Source organism: Capra hircus, chromosome 6 (genome assembly GCF_001704415.2).
Source record: "Capra hircus breed San Clemente chromosome 6, ASM170441v1, whole genome shotgun sequence".
Classification (NCBI taxonomy): domain Eukaryota; kingdom Metazoa; phylum Chordata; class Mammalia; order Artiodactyla; family Bovidae; genus Capra; species Capra hircus.
Genome location: NC_030813.1, coordinates 88220634 through 88242858, shown reverse-complemented (window position 1 = coordinate 88242858; position 22225 = coordinate 88220634). Strand labels below are relative to the sequence as shown.

The 22225-nt window shown below is 41.4% G+C and overlaps 1 protein-coding gene across 1 annotated transcript in view; it reads left to right on the top strand.

The window, feature by feature from the left end:
• The window catches only part of ADAMTS3 (ADAM metallopeptidase with thrombospondin type 1 motif 3), a 292240-nt gene that overhangs the window by 12145 nt on the left and 257870 nt on the right, over positions 1 to 22225 (top strand). Inside the window, exon 3 of the mRNA XM_018049560.1 lies at positions 12324 to 12730. Coding sequence (XP_017905049.1) covers positions 12324 to 12730 — 407 coding nt within the window. The remainder of the gene's footprint in view (positions 1 to 12323; positions 12731 to 22225) is intronic.

Genomic DNA, 22225 nt, shown 5'->3' with positions numbered 1-22225 from the left:
TGTTGGAGCGGCTTCTTGAGCCAATCTTGAAAATGCTTATTTGATTTCATTCTTGTGGCCAGATTGTTGCATACTGAGAATTTATACCTGATAAAGGAAATTGCCTGTGTGACTGCCTCTATAGTAGGGCAATCAGCCAATTCGTGGGAGAGAATCCCAGTCTCTGACTTGGGTAATGGAGCATGTGTTCATAGAGCCAGTCTGGACTTCAGGCCATTTGGTGTCATGGTGTTCAAGATCCCACCTAACCACCAGAAATAATAGCTTGGGTTGGGGATGGAGAGGGGAGAGGCCTGAGGGGAGCTGGGACACAAGTGACTTCCTTCTTGTACAGCTCTAGCTGGATGAGGATAGTAGGTAGCAGCAGCTAACTTTACATTTACTGAGATGTTCTTAGATGGACCAAGCCCTTTATGTGGTTTTATCTCTTTTTATTTTACAGATAACCTGTCTGAGCCTTGTATTTTTGTAATTTGTTCACAGGATGCCAAAGAGCACATCAGCTTGAAACCAGCATTCAAATGCAGTGCTTTTTGACTTCAGACTTTTCGTACACAACTGTCATACCCAACCTCCTGCTTTACTTGGGAACTAAAGCCACGTTGGGCTTCCCAGGTGGCACTAGTGGTAAAGAATCCACCTGAATGCAAGAAACATAAGAAACACGGATTCGATCCCTGAGTTGGGAAGATCCCCGGGAGAAGGACATGGCAGTCCACTCCAGTATTCTTGCCTTGAGAATCCCATGGACAGAGGAGCCTGGCAGGTTGCAGATCATAGGGTTGCAAAGAGTCAGACATGACTGAGACAACTTAGCATGCAAAGCCGCATTGCATCAATCACAAGTATTCCAATATTCTGTGTGCCTGGGGTAGCTTTGGTTTTAATTAGATCAGCTAAAAATTGCTGTGATACATGAGAACCTTATTCTGCAGCCATTCTTGGTCCTAGCACGGTTGATTGTACTACCCAAGGCTCGTTTTTTCTTGCTCTTCTAGATGGCAGTCTTGGTAATATGCTGGGGACATCTAGGCTCCTCTGGGAGATGCTACACACTACATTTGTGTAGCATCCTAAAACATATTTAGAGGGATAACAAGCTGCCTGTCCTCAGGTGTGAGTGCATGTGGCCAAATATGTGAAGGCGTTAAGATGATCTCAAAGCCTGGGTCATGGGGTCATGCTGTGAGAGCCCTCTCCCCAGGAATTCCCACTTCCAAAAATAGATGTTAATTTCTTTTTTCCTCCAAAACTGGTGTACACTGGGGATATTTAAACACATTTAACATCACACTTCTGCCCCCAAATTGCTTAAAATCGCTGAAAGGACATGACATCAGCATGTAACTTCTCACCCGTAGGGATTTATTTTATAACTGTTATGCAGACAGTGTATGACAGAGCTAGGAAGCTTAGACCATGAAGTCTGTACTTTAAGGCAAGTAAGCAGGGAAGTTTTCTTAGAAAAGCTGGGGCTTGAGAAAGGCCGTGAGGCTTGGGTTAGCTTTGAGTAGATGGAGAGAAAGCAAGAGATCTTTCAATGCAGTAGAGTGGCAGGCGTCTCTAAAGGCAAGAGTGATTAATCAGTTGTGTGATTAAGGTGTAGTGAGCACATTAGCATGTTGCTTTAGGTGATATGGGAGATGATATCAAAAAGAAGTTAGAGGCAGAACGCAGAGAGCCTTAAATGACGGCTTAACTTTTTGATTCAGGCTAAATTACCTAACTTTGAGTTTCAGTTTCTTATGTGTGAAGTGAGGGGATTTGATTAGTAGATAGTATCCTAAGCAATTTTCAGGTCTGACTTAGAAATAAAGATAACAGTTGAAAGATAATAGTTGAAACTATTACTGCAGCAGCAGCAGCAGTCAAAACTATTCAGGAAAAAATAGCAGGGTAATATTAATTATTATTAACATTTACTGAGCACTTACTAAGTGCTGGATACTGTGTTCAGCACTTTGGATTAGGCCATTCAATTCTTACAGCAAGTCTGTGAATTAAAGTCTATTGCTCTAATTTTTTCAGGTGAGTGATGATATCAAAAGTTTTAGTGTCCAGAATCACAATTAAACATACTCTGACCTGCCTGGTCTGAACATGTTGAGAAATAGCAAATCTGAAAACATGGTTAAAAGGTCTCTTACAAAAGAGGCCAGGGTGGAGCCCAAGGCTCTTGCACGGGCAGGCAGTGGGCCAGCTGACAGACACCTCAAGCCATGTGAGTGTGTCAGGACTGCTGGGCTGAGACAGGGCCTGAACCGGGGTGTAGGGGCGTGAAGTGAAAGAGAACAGGGTCCTTATCAGAAAGGACACAGTCCTTAACAGGGTCCTTCCTTCCTGGGAAGAATGATGGTGAGGGCATGCTGAGCTTCACAGGCTGCTTGTTTTTCCCAGACTGGCTATTCACATCCATCATGCCTCTTCACTGGGGAAGAGTGAGTTAAGGAGGGCAGAGAGGCCAGGATATTCGGAGAAAAATCTTCCCTTACAGAGAACGGGAGCAGGTGAAAGGCACTGCACCCCTACCTTAAGAAAACATTATGTTTTCTATTTGAGATACCTTAGTTGTAAGAAAGAGGCAAGGATGAGATGGTTTTTCAAGGTCTTGTTTATTTTTTGACTGTGTGGTTATAATTCTATGAATATCCAAAGGGATTGCAGAGGAGGGGCTAATTTCCTGCCTCTGGTTCCTCAGTATGAGGGGGCTCTGTGTTTGCATTCCAGGAGGTCTGTTTTCATGATTAGATACACTTTTGTTGTTGTTCTTAGTGGCTTAAAATGTAAGTTCAGGATATTGTGAAATGTTTGAGTTTATAGGCCAGCAGACACCGTGAGAAATATCCCCCACATTTTCAAGCAGATTCAGGCTATAGAGGTTTATGACAACTTGTGTGGTTTGCTGTCATCAATCACTTGATGATAATTACTGTTTGGGGAAAAGAGGACACATTCTAATTTTTGGTGCTTCTTTAGGCTCAAGTTGCTCTCATTTATTCATTCACAGATATTTATTGGGTGACTTTAGAGTTAGTTTTAGGCACTGGAGAACTATAGTGAGGAGAAGCTTCAAGCTTCCCCTTGAAGCTTGGATGCTAGCAGGTATAATAAAGAAACAAGGATTTTCTTGGTGGCTCAGATGGTAAAGAATCTGCCTGCAATGCAGGAGTCCCAGGATTGATCCCTGGGTTGGGAAGATCCCTTGAGAAGGGAATGGAAACCCACTCCAATATTCTTGCCTGGAGAATTCCACAGACAGAGAATCCTGGTGGGCTATAGTCCATGGGGTTGCAAAGAATTGGACATGACTGAGCGACTAAGCAGGCACATTAAGAAGTGATCAAACAGACATATATAAAATATATAGTATGTGAGATGGTGACAAGTTTTATGGAGAAAAGTAAAATGCAGAAGCAAGATAGTAATGAGACGGTTCCTGGGGTCAGGAAAGACAGTGGGAGGGCCAAGTTTAAGTGAAGACCTGAAGGCATGGAGGGCTGAGCCATGCAGTTGTCAGGGGAAGATATTTCGGCAGAGGAAATGGTGAGCACAGTGACCTTGAGATATGAGATTTCCCAGTGCTGGACCTTGCAAGCCATTTTACTCTGAGCGAAATGAGTTTTGAGGAAAAGGGTGACATGATCTTCCATTTGTATCCCTCTGGCTCTGGTTTGAGGATGACTTGTGAAGGGGAGCATGGTGGTGTGGACTAGGGTAGCAGTAGGGGAGGTGGTGAGCGGTCATCAGAGTCTGGATGTATTTTGAAGGTAGAGTCAATAAAATTTGTTAAAAGATTTTGTGTGTGGTGTGAGAAGAATCACGGATGATTTAGTCGAGTTTTTGGTCTGAGTAACTGGGAGGATGGAGTTGCCATCTACTGACATGGTGAGGAGGTGCAGTTTGGGAGTGGGGAGTTTACTTTTGGAGGTGCTGATGTGCCTAGTGACTATGCACAGGGAGAGGATCCAGGGGCAGCTGAATTGATGAGAGGAGGACTTATGGAGGAATCTCGGGCTGGAGGTATACAATGGTGAAGGCATTCGAAGTCATGGGACAGAATGAGTACACCACGCTAGGGAGGGTACACGCAGAAGAGGAGTCTGTGACCGGGTCCTGCAGCACTCCAGTGTGTATCAGTCATGAGAATAGAGGGATGTGAGAAGGGAGAATGGAGGAGACCACCGAGAAAAAGATGAGCACCAGTAGAGAATGGTGTTTTAGAAGCTAAAGAAAGGGGGTGTTTCTTAGGAAAGAGAAACAGAGCAAGTAGGAAGATGGAGTCTGGACCATCGGTTTTAGCACTGCGGAGTCACTAGTGACTTTGGCAAGAGCATGACTGGGCTGGGTTCAAGAAAGAACAAGATTGGGAAGAGAGGATTTGGAGAAATCTAATACAGTCAATTTTTTGGAAATTTTTTGCTGTAAAGGGCAGCGAAGTAATAGGGAATTAGCTAGAGATGGATGTGGCATCAAGAAGGTTTTTGTGTGTTTGTTAAAGATGGGAAATATGGCAACTTATTTATTCACTGGTGGGGACAGTCTAGTGATGGGGAAAATTGATGAGGAAAGAAGGAGAGGACAGTTGCTGAAGCTGTCTTGCAAAGGCAAGAGGGACTAGGTTGTGTACACGAGTGGAGGCTTTGCTCCTAAGTAAGACCACAGACAGTTCATCTATACTGGGGATAGGAGAGCAGGATGGACCAGGCATGCAGAGATGCCAGTGCGTTGAATCGAAATTCACTGCTTCTGAGTCATTCTTGAGTAATTAGTGACCACAATGTGGCTTTACCCTGGCCCTGGCTCTTTGGGCTTATGGAACTTATGGCTCACAAAAACCTTTACATGTCTGTAACTGTGGCCCTTCAGCCATCCGGAATGACAGTTGTAGAGTTTTGCACTTTATTTTATTCATACTTTTTTGGCTACATCTCAGGGATGTGGGATCTTAGTTCCCAGACCAGGGATCAAATCCATGCCCCTTGCACAGGAAGCTCAGACTCTTAACCACTGGACCACGAGGGAAGTCCCTAGTTTTGCATTCTGAAATTCCACTTGTGTAATATTTTAATGGTTTGCCTTGGACACGAACAGAGATCATTCTGTCGTTTTTGAGATTGCATCCAAGTATTGCATTTCGGACTCTTTTGTTGACCATGATGGCTACTCCATTTCTTCTGAGGGATTCCTGCCCGCGGTAGTAGATATAATGGTCATCTGAGTTAAATTCACTCATTCCAGTCCATTTTAGTTCACTGATTGCTAGAATGTCGATGTTCACTCTTGCCATCTCTTGTTTGACCACTTCCAATTTGCCTTGATTCATGGACCTGACATTCCAGGTTCCTATGCAATATTGCTCTCTACAGCATCAGACCTTGCTTCTATCACCAGTCACATCCACAGCTGGGTATTGTTTTTGCTTTGGCTCCATCCCTTCATTCTTTCTGGAGTTATTTCTCCACTGATCTCCAGTAGCATATTGGGCACCTACTGACCTGGGGAGTTCCTCTTTCAGTATCCTATCATTTTGCCTCTTCATACTGTTCATGGAATTCTCAATGCAAGAATACTGGAGTGGTTTGCCATTCCCTTCTCCAGTGGACCACATTCAATATCACATTAATCCAAGTCTATGCCCCAACCAGTAATGCAGAATAAGCTGAAGTTGAACGGCTCTATGAAGACCTACAAGACCTTTTAGAAATAACACCCAAAAAAGATGTCCTTTTCATTATAGGGGCCTGGAATGCAAAAGTAGGAAGTCAGGAAACACCTGGAGTAACAGTCAAATTTGGCTTTGGAATATGGAATGAATCAGGGCAAAGGCTAATAGAGTTTTGCCAAGAAAATGCACTGGTCATAGCAAACAACCTCTTCAACAACACAACAGAAGACTCTACACATGGACATCACCAGATGATCAATACCGAAATCAGACTGATTATATTCTTTGCAGCCAAAGATGGAGAAGCTCTATACAGTCAACAAAAACAAGACCAGGAGCTGACTGTGGCTCAGATCATGAACTCCTTATTGCTGAATTCAGACTTAAATTGAAGAGAGTAGGGAAAACCGCTAAACCATTCAGGTATGACCTAAATCAAATCCCTTATGATTATACAGTGGAAGTGAGAAATAGATTTAAGGGACTAGATCTGATAGATAGAGTGCCTGATGAACTATTGACTGAGACTTGTGACATTGTACAGGAGACCAGGATCAAGACCATCCCCATGGAAAAGAAATGCAAAAAAGCAAAATGGTTGTCTGGAGAGGCCTTACAAATAGCTGTGAAAAGAAGAGAAGCAAAAAGTAAAGTAGAAAAGGAAAGATATAAGCATCTGAATGCAGAGTTCCAAAGAATAGCAAGAAGAGATAAGAAAGCCTACTGTAGCTATCAATGCAAAGAAATAGAGGAAAACAAGAGAATGGGAAAGAGTAGAGATCTCTTCAAGAAAATTGGAGATACCAAGGGAACATTTCATGCAAAGATGGGCACAATAAATGACAGATGGTATGGATCTAACAGAAGTAGAAATATTAAGAAGAGGTAGCAAGAATACACAGAACTCTACAAAAAAGATCTTTGAGACCAAGATCATCACGATGGTGTGATCACTCACCTAGAGCCAGAAATCCTGGAATGTGAAGTCAAGTGGGCCTTAGAAAGCATCACTACGAACAAAGCTAGTGGAGGTGAAATTCCAGTTGAGCTATTTCAAATCCTGGAAGATGATGCTGTGAAAGTGCGACACTCAATATGCCGGCAAATTTGGAAAACTCAGCAGTGGCCACAGGACTGGAAAAGGTCAGTTTTCATTCCAATCCCAAAGGAAGGCAACACCAAAGAATGCTCAAACTACTGCACAATTGCACTCATCTCACACACTAGTAAAGTAATGCTCAAAATTCTCAAAGCCAGGCTTCAGTAATACATTAACCGTGAACTTCCTGATGTTCAAGCTGGTTTCAGAAAAGGCAGAGGAATGAGCTATCAAATGGCCAACATCTGCTGGATCATCGAAAAAGCAAAAGAGTTCCAGAAAAACATCTATTTCTGCCTTATTGACTATGCCAAAGCCTTTGACTGTGTGGATTACAATAAACTGTGGAAGATTCTGAAAGAGATGGGAATACCAGACCACCTGACCTGCCTCTTGAGAAACCTATATGCAGGTCAGGAAGCAACAGTTAGAACTGGACATGGAACAACAGACTCGTTCCAAATAGGAAAAGGAGTACGTCAAGGCTGTATATTGTCATCCTGCTTATTTAACTTATGTTCAGAGTACGTCATGAGAAATGCTGGGCTGGAAGAATCACAAGCTGGAATCAAGATTGCCGGGAAAAATATCCATAACCTCAGATATGCAGATGATACTACCCTTATGGCAGAAAGTGAAGAGGAGCTAAAAAGCCTCTTGATGAAAGTGAAAGAGGAGAGTGAAAAAGTTGGCTTAAAGCTCAACATTCAGAAAACGAAGATCATAGCATCTGGTCCCATCACTTCATGGGAAATAGATGAGGAAACAGTGGAAACAGTTTCAGACTTTATTTTTTGGGGCTGCAAAATCACTTCAGATGGTGACTGCAGCCATGAAATTAAGACGCTTACTCCGTGGAAGAAAAGTTATGACCAACCTAGATATCATAATGCAAAGCAGAGACATTACTTTGTCAACAAAGGTCCGTCTAGCCAAGGCTATGGTTTTTCCAGTGGTCATGTATGGATGTGAGAGTTGGACTGTGAAGAAAGATGAGGGCCGAAGAACTGATGCTTTTGAACTGTGGTGCTGGAGAAGACTCTTGACAGTCCCTTGGACTGCAAGGAGATCCAACCAGTCTATTCTAGAGGAGATCAGACCTGGGATATTTTTGGAAGGAATGATGCTGAAGCTGAAACTCCAGTACTTTGGCCACCTCATGTGAAGAGTTGACTCATTGGAAAAGACTCTGATGCTGGGAGGGATTGGGGGCAGGAGGAAGAGGGGGCAACAGAGGATGAGATGGCTGGATGGCATTACCAACTTGATGGACATGAGTCTGAGTGAACTCTGGGTATTAGAGATGGACAGGGAGGCCTGGCGTACTGCGATTCATGGGGTCTCAAAGAGTTGGATGCGACTAAGCAACTGAATTGAACTGAACTGAATACTTGAATGGACTTCCCTGGTGGCTCAAAGGTTAAAGTGTCTGCCTGGAATGTGGGAGACCTGGGTTCGATCTCTGGGTTGGGAAGATCCCCTGGAGAAGGAAATGGCAACCCACTCCAGTACTCTTACCTGGAGAATCCTAATAAGTAGCTAATTTACATTTAAGTTAAAATAGTTAAAACTTACAGAATCCTTTAGTTTTAAATTTTAATCTCATTTAAACCTCTCCTATGACATTATAACTATTACTAACTTCTAGTTAACAATTGTGGAGAAGGCAATGGCAAACCACTCCAGTACTCTTGCCTGGAAAATCCCATGGATGGAGGAGCCTGGTAGGCCACAGTCCATGGGGTCACTAGGAGTCAGACAGGACTGAGCGACTTCCCTTTCACTTTCACTTCCATGAATTGGAGAAGGAAATGGCAACCCACTCCAGTATTCTTGCCTGGAGAATCTCAGGAACGGGAGAGCCGGGTGGGCTGCCATCTATGGGGTCGCACAGAGTCGGACACGACTGAAGTGATTTAGCAGCAGCAGCGTCAGCAGCAGCAGCGGTTAATAATTGAGGAAGCTGAGCCTTTAGAATAAAGAACTTGCTCAAGTTCCCGTGTAGACTTGCTGCTTTCTGACACTGTAATCTGTTCCTTGACTATACGCTGTGTTGCTTTGTGGAAGTATTTGGTGCTGTGAAATGTATCATTTCTGAATGCAGTAAATTAACGCTGGTTGCATATGTGATTGTAGCATGAGATTACCATTGATAACTTTGAGCTTCACCCACCCGTCCCTTTATTTTTCTCCCCAAGACCTAGAATTTAAGAGCCTTTTACAAAGTTTTTGAAGCTGCAGTAGAGGAAAAATTGGTTGGTTGGCTGCAGATAGGCCATCATCATTCTTGTTTTCCTTTATAACTCAGTTCTTCAATTAGGCATTGCCAGCAAGATGTTCCCTCTATTATGAATGAGTGTGATCTTCAGTGTCAAGGTGATCAGAAATGAATATTATCTTTGGCTCCTTGTTTGCTATGTGTTAGGCTTTCTTGGTCTGCTTTCTCATTTATAAATTAAGGGTAATAATACTTACCAACTGTGATTGTTGTAAGAACTAGAGAAGGTTTATTCCCCAGGACAAAGCACAGTGCCTGGTATTTATTCTGTAATACATGGCAGGTGACTGGGTAGCTCCTTTGTCAGTTCCATTAACTCCTGTCCTACGGGGTGGTAGCTTGAGGGAATATTAAATGCATCTTTTTCTTTAATTCCCACCTGGAAAATGACTCATTCAGAGTTTAATTTCAAAAGTGTTTCTTATGTGTACATTTTAGGAATGGTTTATTATTTAAAGTTGGAGAAGACAAAGCTCTATACAAACATACCATTCTTATTTTGAATAAAAGTTCAGAACATATTGTCTGACAGTGGAAAAATGGATTCGCCCTAGAAAATCTAGGATGTATGGCTTACTGTCAGTATGAAACTCTGGGTATCCTCTTAGGTGTGGAGGAGATCCCCTGCATTTTTCCTAAATTTTCTAGTTGTTCAGTTGCTTAATCCAGGCATCAGTATATTGTCTAGATTTTGGTTGCGTGAATTCCCTTCAATGGAGATGAGAAATCTATGCATTAAAATGAAATGTTGTTCTTTCTTTCCCTGAAACAGTAAACCGATGGTTAAAGAATGAGTTACAACTGGAATCATTGGTGCGGCGAGATGCTCCTGGGCCATGGATAGTTAAGTCAGTGTTGTGGATCAGCAGAGACAAAGCAAATGTTCTCCAGTTACCTGCATTACTAACTCGTACATAGTAAACACATCCTACTGATAAGAGACCCTGGCGAGGACAAAGTCGTGTATGAGATGATATTGGGAATACTGAGTTAAATGGGGAATTACTTATCCTCCAGGAATTAGTTTGGGGTTGGCTGTGTCAGTCCACCTCCAAGAGCCCAGTTCATCCCTTCCTGTGGAAGCTTCCCCCTCCATCACTCTACTTCTGTGACCCTTGAGTGCATTCTCTCAAATTTAAAAGTTCTTTCTCTCAGCCAGAATTTATGAAAGTGTTCTCGTGGATTTGGTTGTAAGGGAGACTGAATCTGTGTGTCTGTGCATACACCAACACCTATGCAGGTCTTCATGATATAGAGAGATTGTAGAGGCAGGAATTGGGTTGCTTCTGCTCCCTGGAAGCAGGCTTCACTTTACTCTGTGATATGACCCTCCTCACTCCTTCTCTGCCTAGTGAATATGTACAACGGTGTCACTTGCTGTATACACTTGATAAAAACAGGTATTATGTTTAAATGCACTGGTCATTATAAGTGGTGTAATGGTAACAAACATGCACTCAAGGAATTTCCAGGTTGCAAAATACCTTCATTTGTCTTCTGGTACTTTACGTGTTGTTTGAGTTATTTAAAAAGTAGGAAAATAATGAAAACTTAGTGATTGTTGGGACTTCTCTGGTAGCTCAGCTGGTAAATAATCTGCCTGCAGTTTGGGAGATGTGGGTTCAATCCCTGGGTTGGGGAGATCCCCTGGAGAAGGGAAGAGCTACCCACTCCAGTATTCTGGCCTGGAGAATTCCAAGGACTGTATAGTTTGTGGGATCACAAAGAGCTGGACATGACTGAGTGACTTTCACTTTATGGGATTCCCTGGTGGCTCAGATGGTAGAGTCTGCCTGCAATGTGGAAGACCCTAGTTTGATCCCTGGGTCAGAGCGATACCCTGGAGAAGGAAATGGCAACCCACTCCAGTGTGGAAAATCACATGGATGGAGGAGCTTGGTGGGCTACAGTCCATGGGGTCTCAAAGAGTTGGACACAACTGAGTGACTTCATCTTTCACAGTGATTTTATAAAACGCTTTAAGAACATAGGTTGTAGATTCATTTATGGGTCCCATATGCTAATGTATTAGATAACATCATGAAGCTTCCATAGGTGAGGAATCTTTGTGAATCATATAGTTTTTTTCATACCTACTTTGTCATACCTATAGGGCTAGTCTGAGGCTAGAATTATGAAAGTGGAGAACTTTTAAATTCATGCTCTTAGATTTTCCTTTCCATGTGTTCTTTCTTCATCCTTGTTGCCCTACTTGTTTCCTTCTGCCTTCAAAATTGTTTCTGTTAAGGAAGAAACGGTTCATTTAATGTATTGTCTTTCCCAAGGATGTTTGCATCTCAGTGGACACAATTCTCACATTTGGCTAAACTTGGCCAAACAGTTACGTTCTAATTGTGCAATTCAGTTAAACGTGTGAGTGACCACCCATGTTATAAAGTGGACCCTTAATATTGGATTTGTATTCAAATGAGGATCTTTCCCGTGCAAGGAGTATGGTGCAAAATAACAGTGCTGTTTGCTCTTGACTAACCAGTACTTGTGTATTCAACTTATAGATGGTTCTTTTTACTCCATTCTCCTCATTTGCTGAAAATGTTCTGTGATTTATGGGACACAAACATGATAAAGCAGAGGAAGTGTATGGGCTTTGGAGTGCGATGTGAAGATGTAGCTGAGCTTCACAGTTATGTGACCTTGGACACACACCTCCTGAATCTCAGTTTCCTCACCTGTGAAGTATGCTTATTAGGGTTGGTATGGTAGAAAAATACGTATCAACTGCAGCGCCATAAGCTGCAGTGTATAAATTACAGGCCAATGGTAGATATAGTACAAAGTACATTGTGTTTAATACACAAAACTATTGTGATAAGTATAAATTCTAGGATTCTTACAAAGAAAAAATAAAAGCAATTAGGAAAAATATCTTCTACATAGTAGCAAGCTTGTTAAAAGTCTGTAGCATTTATTAGTTATGTCAATGATATATTAATTGAGTGTATGTCTTGATTATAAGCAAGCTTGATACAATTTATGGAAAGTTATTTTATTCATATTCTTAAACACATAAATGACGTGGTATTCATATGTAGTGAAATTTTTTAAAAATTAAAAAAAAAATGATTAACACAGAGTTACCTAAATGTGTTTGAGAAATGATTTGAGTTCTCACAACCTACTGCTTATGAGACGATTCAAGAATATATTTATTGTGCAAGTTGAGGTGTGGTCTTGTGAGCTGGGCCCTTGACGCCTGTGTTACATCCTCCTGTGTTCTCTTGTTACACAGGATTCTACAGTTATGTTTTTTCACCCCACAGATTTACCAATAAAGAGACAGAGAGAGTATGAGCTGGTGACTCCTGTCAGCACAAATTTTGAAGGACGTTATCTCTCCCATATTCTTTCTGCAAATCACAAAAAGAGGTCAACGAGGGACGTGTCTTCCAACTCTGAGCAATTGTTCTTTAACATCACGGCATTCGGAAGAGATTTTCATCTGCGACTGAAGCCCAACACTCAGCTGGTAGCTCCTGGTGCTGTTGTGGAATGGCATGAGGCATCTCCGGTGCCTGGGAATATAACCGACCCCATTAATGACCATCAACCAGGAAGTACTTCGGACAGAATCTGGAAAACAGAGCCTTTGCAGACCAACTGTGCTTATGTTGGTGACATCATGGACGTTCCAGGAACTTCTGTTGCCATTAGCAACTGTGATGGTCTGGTAAGACCCCTTGCCTTTTGTGTCTGTGTGTTTGCAGGTGTTTGGGAGTGCAGCATGGCTTCAGCATGGTTTGGAAGGTGGAGGTGGAAAGAAAGCCTCATTATTATATTTCAAGTTCAGGAAGAAGCATTAGAAAGCATTTCACTGTCAAAGATGTGTGCTTTGGCTTCATTTTGACATGAAGACATTAGCCTAAGAAACCAAAGACAACTATTTTAGCATTCTTTGCTTATATGTCCACTTGCGTCCCATTGGGAATTTTATTTCCGTATTTCTTTAAAATCATCCTGACAACTTTTTAAAGAAGCATAGATTCCTTCAAAATGATAGTATTTCCCTTCTTGTGAGGAAACATTAGGTATTTTATTAAAGAAAATATTTAGCAAGCATTCTTTTGCACACCCCTCAGAAGAAGCGAATTAGCCGCAGCAGCAGCAGCAGCATGCTGAAATGGGAAACGGTGCTTCTCTGGCAGAATTTGTTCAAATGGCATTAGTGTATGAACCTGAGGTGGAGTTCTCTCTCTGTGGTGGCTTTGATTCGTTTTCTCTTGCTTTTGAATGAAATAGCCATATATTGTTCTTCACTTTTGTGGTTGAGGCTAATAGTAACTGACCCTTCTTCACACGCTCTGAAGATGTGAAATATTTTTGTCTTCTATCTCCAGATGTTATTTGAGAAGTGTGTCAATGTTTATGCCTCTTCCATTCAGAGTTGACTCCAAGCCTTTGTTCAAAAAGAGCAACCATTTTTCTTTCTGTGGTTGCCAGGCTGCTGTTTCTTGGGAGTTCACAGCTATTCTCTTTGTTTTGTCTCTCTTCTGGGAGTTCTCAAAACAATCCTTGTATTCCTTCTGTCTTGGCTGGTCCCCTAACAGTACCTTGAATCTTCTGCTACTATCCCTTTAATGCGTAAGCACAACCCAAAGAAGTTATGATGCCATATTTTTTACTCAAGGCCTGGTGGGTTCATGGTTGCAGGCTTTATTTGGAGGTCTTGTACTGCCTCCAGAGGTTCTATAGGGCTTTAGAAGCCTGAATGGAAAACTGAGTAGAGCATGTGTGGCAGGTCTCCTAGCTGGATCCTTTGATTAAGATTCACAGCATCACATTTGGTGCTAGACCATGCTATAGGGTTTGAAGGCACAAGGAATCTCTGAGATTCTTCTCATGCCACACAAATGTTTAATAGATCTGACAACTAAATTACTGACGAAAACAATAGAAAGAAAACATCTTCTAGAAGACAAAGTTTAAAATATTCACTAAGATCTTGATTCAACACTACTAGAGTATAAGAGGAAATAAATTCTATAAAAGGTTCTATTTTATAATACTTCTAAGTAACGTATATTGAGTATAAAACTTAATTCAATGTTATTTTAAAGTACTTTTTATCTCCCTGGTTAAGACTGAAGCTTGGACTAGGAGATTTGAAACTTGAAAATCAGTTTAAGGAAGGCAAAAGGCAAGAAAATTATTTTAATAGTGAATTTTTAAACCTGACTTAGCAGTCAATATTTTTCTTACTGTACATGTCAAATTATCAAATCATAGATACAGAAATATAGGGCAATAGTTGTAAGGAAGAGGAAAATAGGTATAAAATATGAATATACATTAATTATTAGGATTGATTTTTCATCTTTAAGGTATGGTGCTAACTGTTGACATGTGTACATTGACACAGTGTGTCTGTTTGTGTGTGTGTGCACAGCTCAACCAGTGTATTTATTTGTTCTATTCTTTGATCCTTTAATTAATTAGAACACATTTCTGAGAAGTCAATTCTGGGCAAGTGCTGTTCCAGACATTGTGAAATGATGAAAGGAGTGGTCATGATTACCATTCTCATGGAGCTCAAAGAGGTTAAATTTGCCATCAGTTTTAAGTGTCAAAATATCTGGTATACATGTATGTGTACACACACACACACATATGCACACTAGAATTATGTTCAACTTAAAAAAGTTGTGATAAAGGGAAGTATCTTCTGGAGAGATTTTATGAATGGAGACAGAGTTTCTAAGTAGGCATACATGGCTCAGGCCTTGAGCTTGACCTTGGAAAAGAGAAGAGTCCAGCCTATAGCAGGCAGTGCTAACTATGCGGGTGTACCTGAACAGAGGCTTTTTAGAGTTTCCAGCTCATAGCAGCTATGGAGGAAGAATGAAGATGATGGCGGGACTAAAGCTCAGTAATAGAGAGCAGATCAATAGAGTGATGACTATTACTTCATTAAGCTGGGGACAAATTCTTAAAATTGCATTGGATAGAATAAGCACCTTAGCTGAAATAAAATAGGAAGTAAAACTGATGTGAATGTAAATAAACTTGGCTAATTAGCAGATTCTTAAACCCTTTTTTATTCCTTTAACTTGCTGTGTAGGGGATTTAAGTTTGACCTGCTTGACCTTAGGAAGAGAAACAGGGATGCTGAGATCACATAGATGCCTGAGGATTAAGCTGATGGGCTAGAAAGCCATTTCCCTGGGAAACTCTGGGATTATAACCAAATCTAAGTTGTCTTAGCAGAAAGCAGAGCCCCTGCTGGCCTAAAAATGCCAATGGGACCATCTCTGCTCAGCAAGATGCAGTGAAGTCTCCTGCCATGGAAGAGAATGCCAGTGAAGCCCTATCTGGATGGGTCTACTGTAGATTATTGTTGATGGGATTCCTGTGATCTGATTATCTGCATGGGTCTTTTGAAACTCTTAGTCATAAGGAGCAGCCACAGGTATTTATTTTTCACTGAGATTGGGAAGCTCTTCCCATGGCCTTTTCCCTGAGTGAAACTCCTTACCTCTTTTTCTCTAACGCTACCTTGCGGCAAACTATATATATTTGAAATAGATAGCAGTCTGAGACAGAATTAATTTATATTAAACAGAAAGCTGTGATTTTTAAAAAATAAAAAATAAAATAAAATAACAGTACTGCTCAAAGAGTGTCCATACACCCAGGTCAAGATAAATACTGAAGGTGAGACTATATAAAGAAACTTTATGACACTTTGACATAGTTATTATATTTGTGTTGGACCTAACAGTAAAAAAAAAAAAAAAAAGCTGAAGCTGCTATTTTGTGCCTTTTTTGTTTTTTCCTAGTAATTAGTTTTCCTTGTATTTTACAAAATTATCAGCCCAAGGCCAATCGGGGAGAAAAGAAACAATTTACCCCAGATAGTTTGAAAAGCAAGTAGTAATACTTAGCTGTTCCTATTCCTCTGAACATCAGACACTTGACTGAATACTACTTATTCCAGGTAACTATGAAATGATCTGGAGAAGGCATTGGAGAAGGAAATGGCAACCCACTCCAGCGTTCTTGCCTGGAGAATCCCAGGGACGGGGGAGCCTGGTGGGCTGTCGTCTATGGGGTCGCACAGAGTCGGACATGACTGAAGCGACTTAGCAGCAGCAGCAGCAGAAGCGTGAAATGATCAGAGGAAAGCTCCCTTAACTTGGACATTATGGGGGAAGAGGGAAAATTGCCTTAAGTGACATATGCATAGCCAAGGTCTAGAATGTGATATAAAAAAGATGTCAGAATAGTGTCTGACTCTATGACCCCATGGACTGTAGCCCACCAGGCTTTTCTGTCCATGTGGTTCTCTAGGCAAGAATGCTGGAGTGAGTAGCCATTCCTTTCTCCAGGGGATCTTCCCAATCCAGGGATCAAATCTAGGTCTCCTGCATTGCAGGCAGATTCTTTACCACCTGAACCACCAGGGAAGCCCAGACATAGATATACATGATATCTAAAATATTATTCTGTGCGTTTCTGAAATCAGCATCAAAGTGTTCTGCATGAAGGAATTAACAGTGATTTTCACCCACTGTGGCCAAGAACCGTATCTGTTCTGTCTAGCATGACCTTTTTTGAGTTTTTGTCAAGGTTATCTTTTATGAGTGATAGCTAATTCTTTACCAATTACAGCTTTATGTCTGCCCTAGTATACCCTACTGTAAGTGAGAATTGTTATGATATTCAGTCATGGAGTTGTCCTTGTTTTCTGACAGCATCCAATTTTTAAAAAGCCCAATTCTCTAGATCCTCCTCCAAATTATCCTGCCAAAGCCTAAATCCTGTTAATAGGTTCTTTCTAAAGCTCTCTTACTGAGATGCTTATACTTCCCTCTGGTGTGTGTTCTGGCTCCCGGCAACATAATAAACCCAGCTTGTCAACTGCAGATGAGTTCCTAGTGGTCTTTGGCTGGAGGCCATTGACGTGTGTTACCTTTCTGCTTCTGCATCTCTGCAGTGAGAGTCCAGTGGTCAGGAGTCATGGTGATGGCAAGTATTTCACACACTTCTGAGTGGGAAGATGCTTCTGGCTGAGAATTCCAGCTGAAAATAGATTTCTTTATTCCACAGAGCCCTGGCATTGGCCCTGTAACACTATTAAATCTCCCCTGTGAGTAGTGGCGGCTCACAATCATATTTTGTGGTCTTCAAATTTGCCAAAATAAAGGGTTATTTGGTTAGTAGTCTTTATGTCATGTGTTCATAGCATAAGGGAACTGGATTTTTCTAGACTTATGAGAACAATATCCCTTTGTTAATTGCTCTGGATTGTCATCAGAGGAAACTGGTTGAGAATGGAAGAACTGACTGGTGACGGCTATTTTGGACTATCCAACTCAGTGATTTCCTTGTGGGCTGACTTTATGATCAAGGCAGCTTATCAAGGACAGAAATTTTCAATATTTTGCAACATTTGAAATCCTTCCTCCAAATGAAATCACTGTGTGTGCGTGCATGCTAAGTTGTTTCAGTTGTGTCTGGTTCTTTGCAGTGCTATGGACTATATCCTGCCAGGCTCCTCTGTCCATGGGATTCTCCAGGCCAGAATACTGGAGTAGGTTGCCAGGTCCTTCTCAAATGAAATCAATAGGGGTTATCTAATAAAATAATATGTAAAATGGATAAACTCAGGAAAGGCCAGTAAAACATAGTTGTTGTTTTTTTTTTCTTTCCCACCTAACTCCTGTTTATCCTGCCTTGTTCTTATTCGAAACCACTCTTAGCCATCCTGAAGCTTCTAATAGGAAATCTCCACTGTTGGGTTAGGGAGTCTTGGAAGCTTAAAATTTGGGAGCTATAGGCAAAACCTCTTTTCTAAAATATGTGATAGTCACATCTGATTAGTATTGGAAGTAATTTACCCTTTTTAGATTTGGGGCATGGCCAAATGAAGTCTTTGTGGACAACCACAAACTTATAAAGAAAATAGCCTTCAGACTTTCGTGCCTTAAGACTTCTGCTTTGAGATTTGGTCCCTTCAGAAACATGTCCTCTCTATGCCTATCTCAGTAAGTCTAACTGCAGAGGCACTTTTTAAAAAAGTCTATTTTAAAAAGTATTATGAGCCAGTGTGCCTGGGATTAAGAATATTTTACTAGTGATTATAAATACAGTTCAATCTGGTAGAAGAAATGTTTGATACTAAAAGTAGATACAAATCCGTAGCTATTTATAGTAAGTTTAGAGTTTTTAAGGACTGATCTTTAGATGTTGACATTTGAACGTCTGCTTTTATGAGGAGAACCTGATCTCTAAAAGCCAGTCCCCTCCCACCTTTTTTCCCCCCAAGGAACTTGTCTATGGAAGATGTATATTTTCCTGATGGGACAGAGGGAGTTTTGTGTCTTAACCATGTACATGTTGATTTAAGACACTTCAGTAGACCTGGGGAACAAAGGACTGAAACCTTGTTTCACTTCCAGCCCCCTACACTAGGCTGTTTTTAGCAATGCAGGGTTAGAAGATGCTCAGAGCACCTATACCTTTTTATTTTCATAAGTAGAAAGGAAAAAGTGGTTATAAGAACTCTAGTTTATTTAGTTTGGGAGAATCAGTACCATGATAAGCCTCATTGCTTCCTATCTGAGATTTGGCCCCATAGGAGCTGACAGTATTAATCCTGCCTGTGCTGGATCTGGGCTGTTGGTTAGTTACATTTCCTACCCTGCCTTCCTTCTCAGATAGGCAGCCTGGTTATGCTTATCTGTGGTGAAGTGGAAAGATTTAGCAAAGTCTTTGATCATTTTCACATTTTGCACTTAATTTGTATAAATCCAGAATTATACATATGTCAAGCCTTTGGCAAAATTTTGGCTATATTTCTTTTGTGTGATTTTGAAAATACTTCTTTTTAATAGTTATTTTGTAGCTGATATAAACTATTCATGTTTGTGGGTACCACTTGTTCATCTTACGTTTATTTCTGTGTATTTTCGGCCGCACTGGGTCTTCGTTCTCGCGAGCGGGGCCTGCTCTCTAGTTGCAGTGCTCAGGCTTCCCGCGGCAGTGGCCTCTCTTGTCGCGGAGCACAGGTTAGAGTGCTTGGGCTTCAGTAGCTGTGGTGCGTGGGTTTAGTTGCCTCATGACATGTGGGATCTTCTCAGACCAGGGATCGAACCAGTGTCCGTTGCATTGGCAGGCAGATTCTTAACCACTGAACCAGCAGGGAAGCCCCTTCGGCTTATGATTTTATTTACATCAATTTGATTATGATTTATTTCCCATTACTGTCTCTAACTTTGATATAGTACATTTTTAAATTAAATTTAAGGGTGAGCTAAAAATTGGGGAAAAAATAAATGTGGTATTTCACATCTTTCTTCGTATAAGAATGGAAAACAGAAAATAAATAAAAGGGGAGGGAAAGTTGACCTGAGAAGTAATGCTTCCTATACTTCTCAGTGCCATGGCAACTAGGACTTCATTATAACTTTAATATAGATTTTTAAAGATACTCAAGATACTTTAAGAACTGTGAAAATAGTGCTGACGACATCTTTCATTTCCTCTTCTTCTCAGTAAATTATCATTAAAACAAGAACAAAAGCACAGCAAGATATTGATATGACACCTTTGTGCATAATCAGGCTTTGAAGTCACAGAGTTCTTACAAACTAAACCCAGCCTCAAGGTCCTCGACTGCAAAAACTGTTAATTGTGTGGCTGCATCTTTGCTTCTAGGAATATTGATAAAGTTAATAAAGCTTTTGGAAGAGCTAGGATATGTAAAGGGCTAGATTGATTGCTGTGGGCAATACTGAGGTAAACTGGGCATAACCTTTGTCTTCCAGGAGTACTAGATATAAGATATGCAAAAATAGAACTAAAGTACAAGGCATTCGGAATGTTTTATATGCTCTAAAACTAGAGTAGATGAAATGTGAGAATCTAGGTGGTGAAAAGATTATTTATACCTGGAAGGATCATAGAAGGCTTCCTGGAGAAAGCAGTATTTGTGATCCCAGACATTGGAAAGATAACCATGTATGTTAAAGTGACCACTGATGATGGCAGAGGGTGGGATGGCTAAGAGGAAGAGCCTGTGAGGAAAGTAGGAGATATTTGCGATGGCCATAAACATGAAGAGAGGATGGGGTAAGAAGATTTCATGAACTTTGTAATATACATAATGAATACGTGGGCAAGCCAAAGTAGTCTTGGTCAGTATTTAGCTGAATGAAGGAGCAAGTGCGGCTTCCCCTGTGGCTCAGTGGTAAAGAATCCACCTGCAGGGCAGGAGACACAGAGGATGTGGGTTCAATCCCTGGGTCAGGAAAAACCCCTGAAGGAGAGCATGGCAACCCACTCCTGTATTCTTGCCTGGAGAATCCCATGGACATAGGAGCTTGGAAGGCTACACTCCATTGGGCTGCAAAGAGTCAGACACGACCAAAGCGGCTGAGTGTGCATGCACGCACAGGAGCAAGTTTAATGCACGAGGGAGAGAGAGACAAAAAAGGAGGGCAGATCCTAGAGATGGATATGAAGACCAAATTCAGTGCTTGCATGGATATTCCGGATGAGAGGAGGGCAAGGTTCATATTCCTTAATTATGTTGCTTTTCTTTATAGAAAGTTTTTGTTGAAGTCATGGAGCTTTCTCTCTGGAGTTTAGAGAGATTTTTCTCAGTAGCTTTTTTTTTTTTTCCTAGAATTTGTTCCCAAAATTTTTTCTAAGAGGGTTAAGAAAGTTGATTTTTAAAAAACTGACTTCTCCCGTCATCTGGGTCCTTCAGTCTTTCAAGTTTGGTGAATTAAGTGCCTCATTTAACCTCCTCCTATTGGAGAAGAAAATGGCATCCCACTCAAGTATTCCGGCCTAGAGAATCCTGTGGACAGAGGAGCCTGGTGGGCTGCTGTCCATAGCGTCGCACAGAGTCAGACACGACGGAAGCGACTTAGCAGCAGCAGCAGCATAGCTGTAACTTCTTCCATCTGAAGTGTTCTCCTCACTTTCTTACTGTGTTGATTGTATGTTCCTATCCCTACAGTTCAGTTCAGTCGCTCAGTCATGTCTGACTCTTTGCGACCCAAATAATCACAGCACACCAGGCCTCCCTGTCCATCACCAACTCCCGGAGTTCACTCAAACGCATGTCCATTGAGACGGTGATGCCATCCAGTCATCTCATCCTCTGTTGTCCCCTTATCCTCCTGCCCCCAATCTCTCCCAGCATCAGAGTCTTTTCCAATGAGTCAGCTCTTCGCATGAGGTGCCCAAAGTATGGGAGCTTCAGCTTTAGCATCAGTCCTTCCAATGAACACCCAGGACTGATCTCCTTTAGGATGGACTGGTTGGATCTCCTTGCAGTCCAAGGGACTCTCAAGAGTCTTCTCCAACACCACAGTTCAAAAGCATCAATTCTTCGGTGCTCAGCTTTCTTCACAGTCCAACTCTCACATCCATACATGACTACTGGAAAAACCATAGCCTTGACTAGATGGACCTTTGTTGGCAAAGTAATATCTCTGCTTTTGAATATACTATCTAGGTTGGTCATAACTTTCCATCCAAGGAGTAAGCGTCTTTTAATTTCATGGCTGCAATCACCATCTGCAGTGATTTTGCAGCCCTCCAAAATAAAGGCTGACACTGTTTCCACTGTTTGCCCATCTATTTCCCATGAAGTGATGGGACCAGATGCCATGATCTTCGTTTTCTGAATGTTGAGCTTTAAGCCAACTTTTTCACTATCTACTTTCACTTTCATCGAGGCTTTTGAGTTCCTCTTCACTTTCTGCCATAAGGGTGGTGTCATCTGCATATCTGAGGTTATTGATATTTCTCCCGGCAATCTTGATTCCATCTTGTGCTTCCTCCAGCCCAGCGTTTCTCATGATGTACTCTGCATGTAAGTTAAATAAGCAGGGTGACAATATACAGCCTTGACGTACTGCTTTTCCTATTTGGGACCAGTCTGTTGTTCCATGTCCAGTTCTAACTGTTGCTTCCTGACCTGCATATAGATTTCTCAAGAGGCAGGTCAGGTGGTCTGGTATTCTTATCTCTTTCAGAATTTTCCACAGTTTATTGTGATCCATACAGTCAAAGGCTTTGGCATAGTCAATAAAGCAGAAATAGATGTTTTTCTGGAACTCTCTTCTAGAGTTTTCTGGAACTCTCATCCAGCAGATGTTGGCAATTTGATCTCTGGTTCCTCTACCTTTTCTAAAACCAGCTTGAACATCAG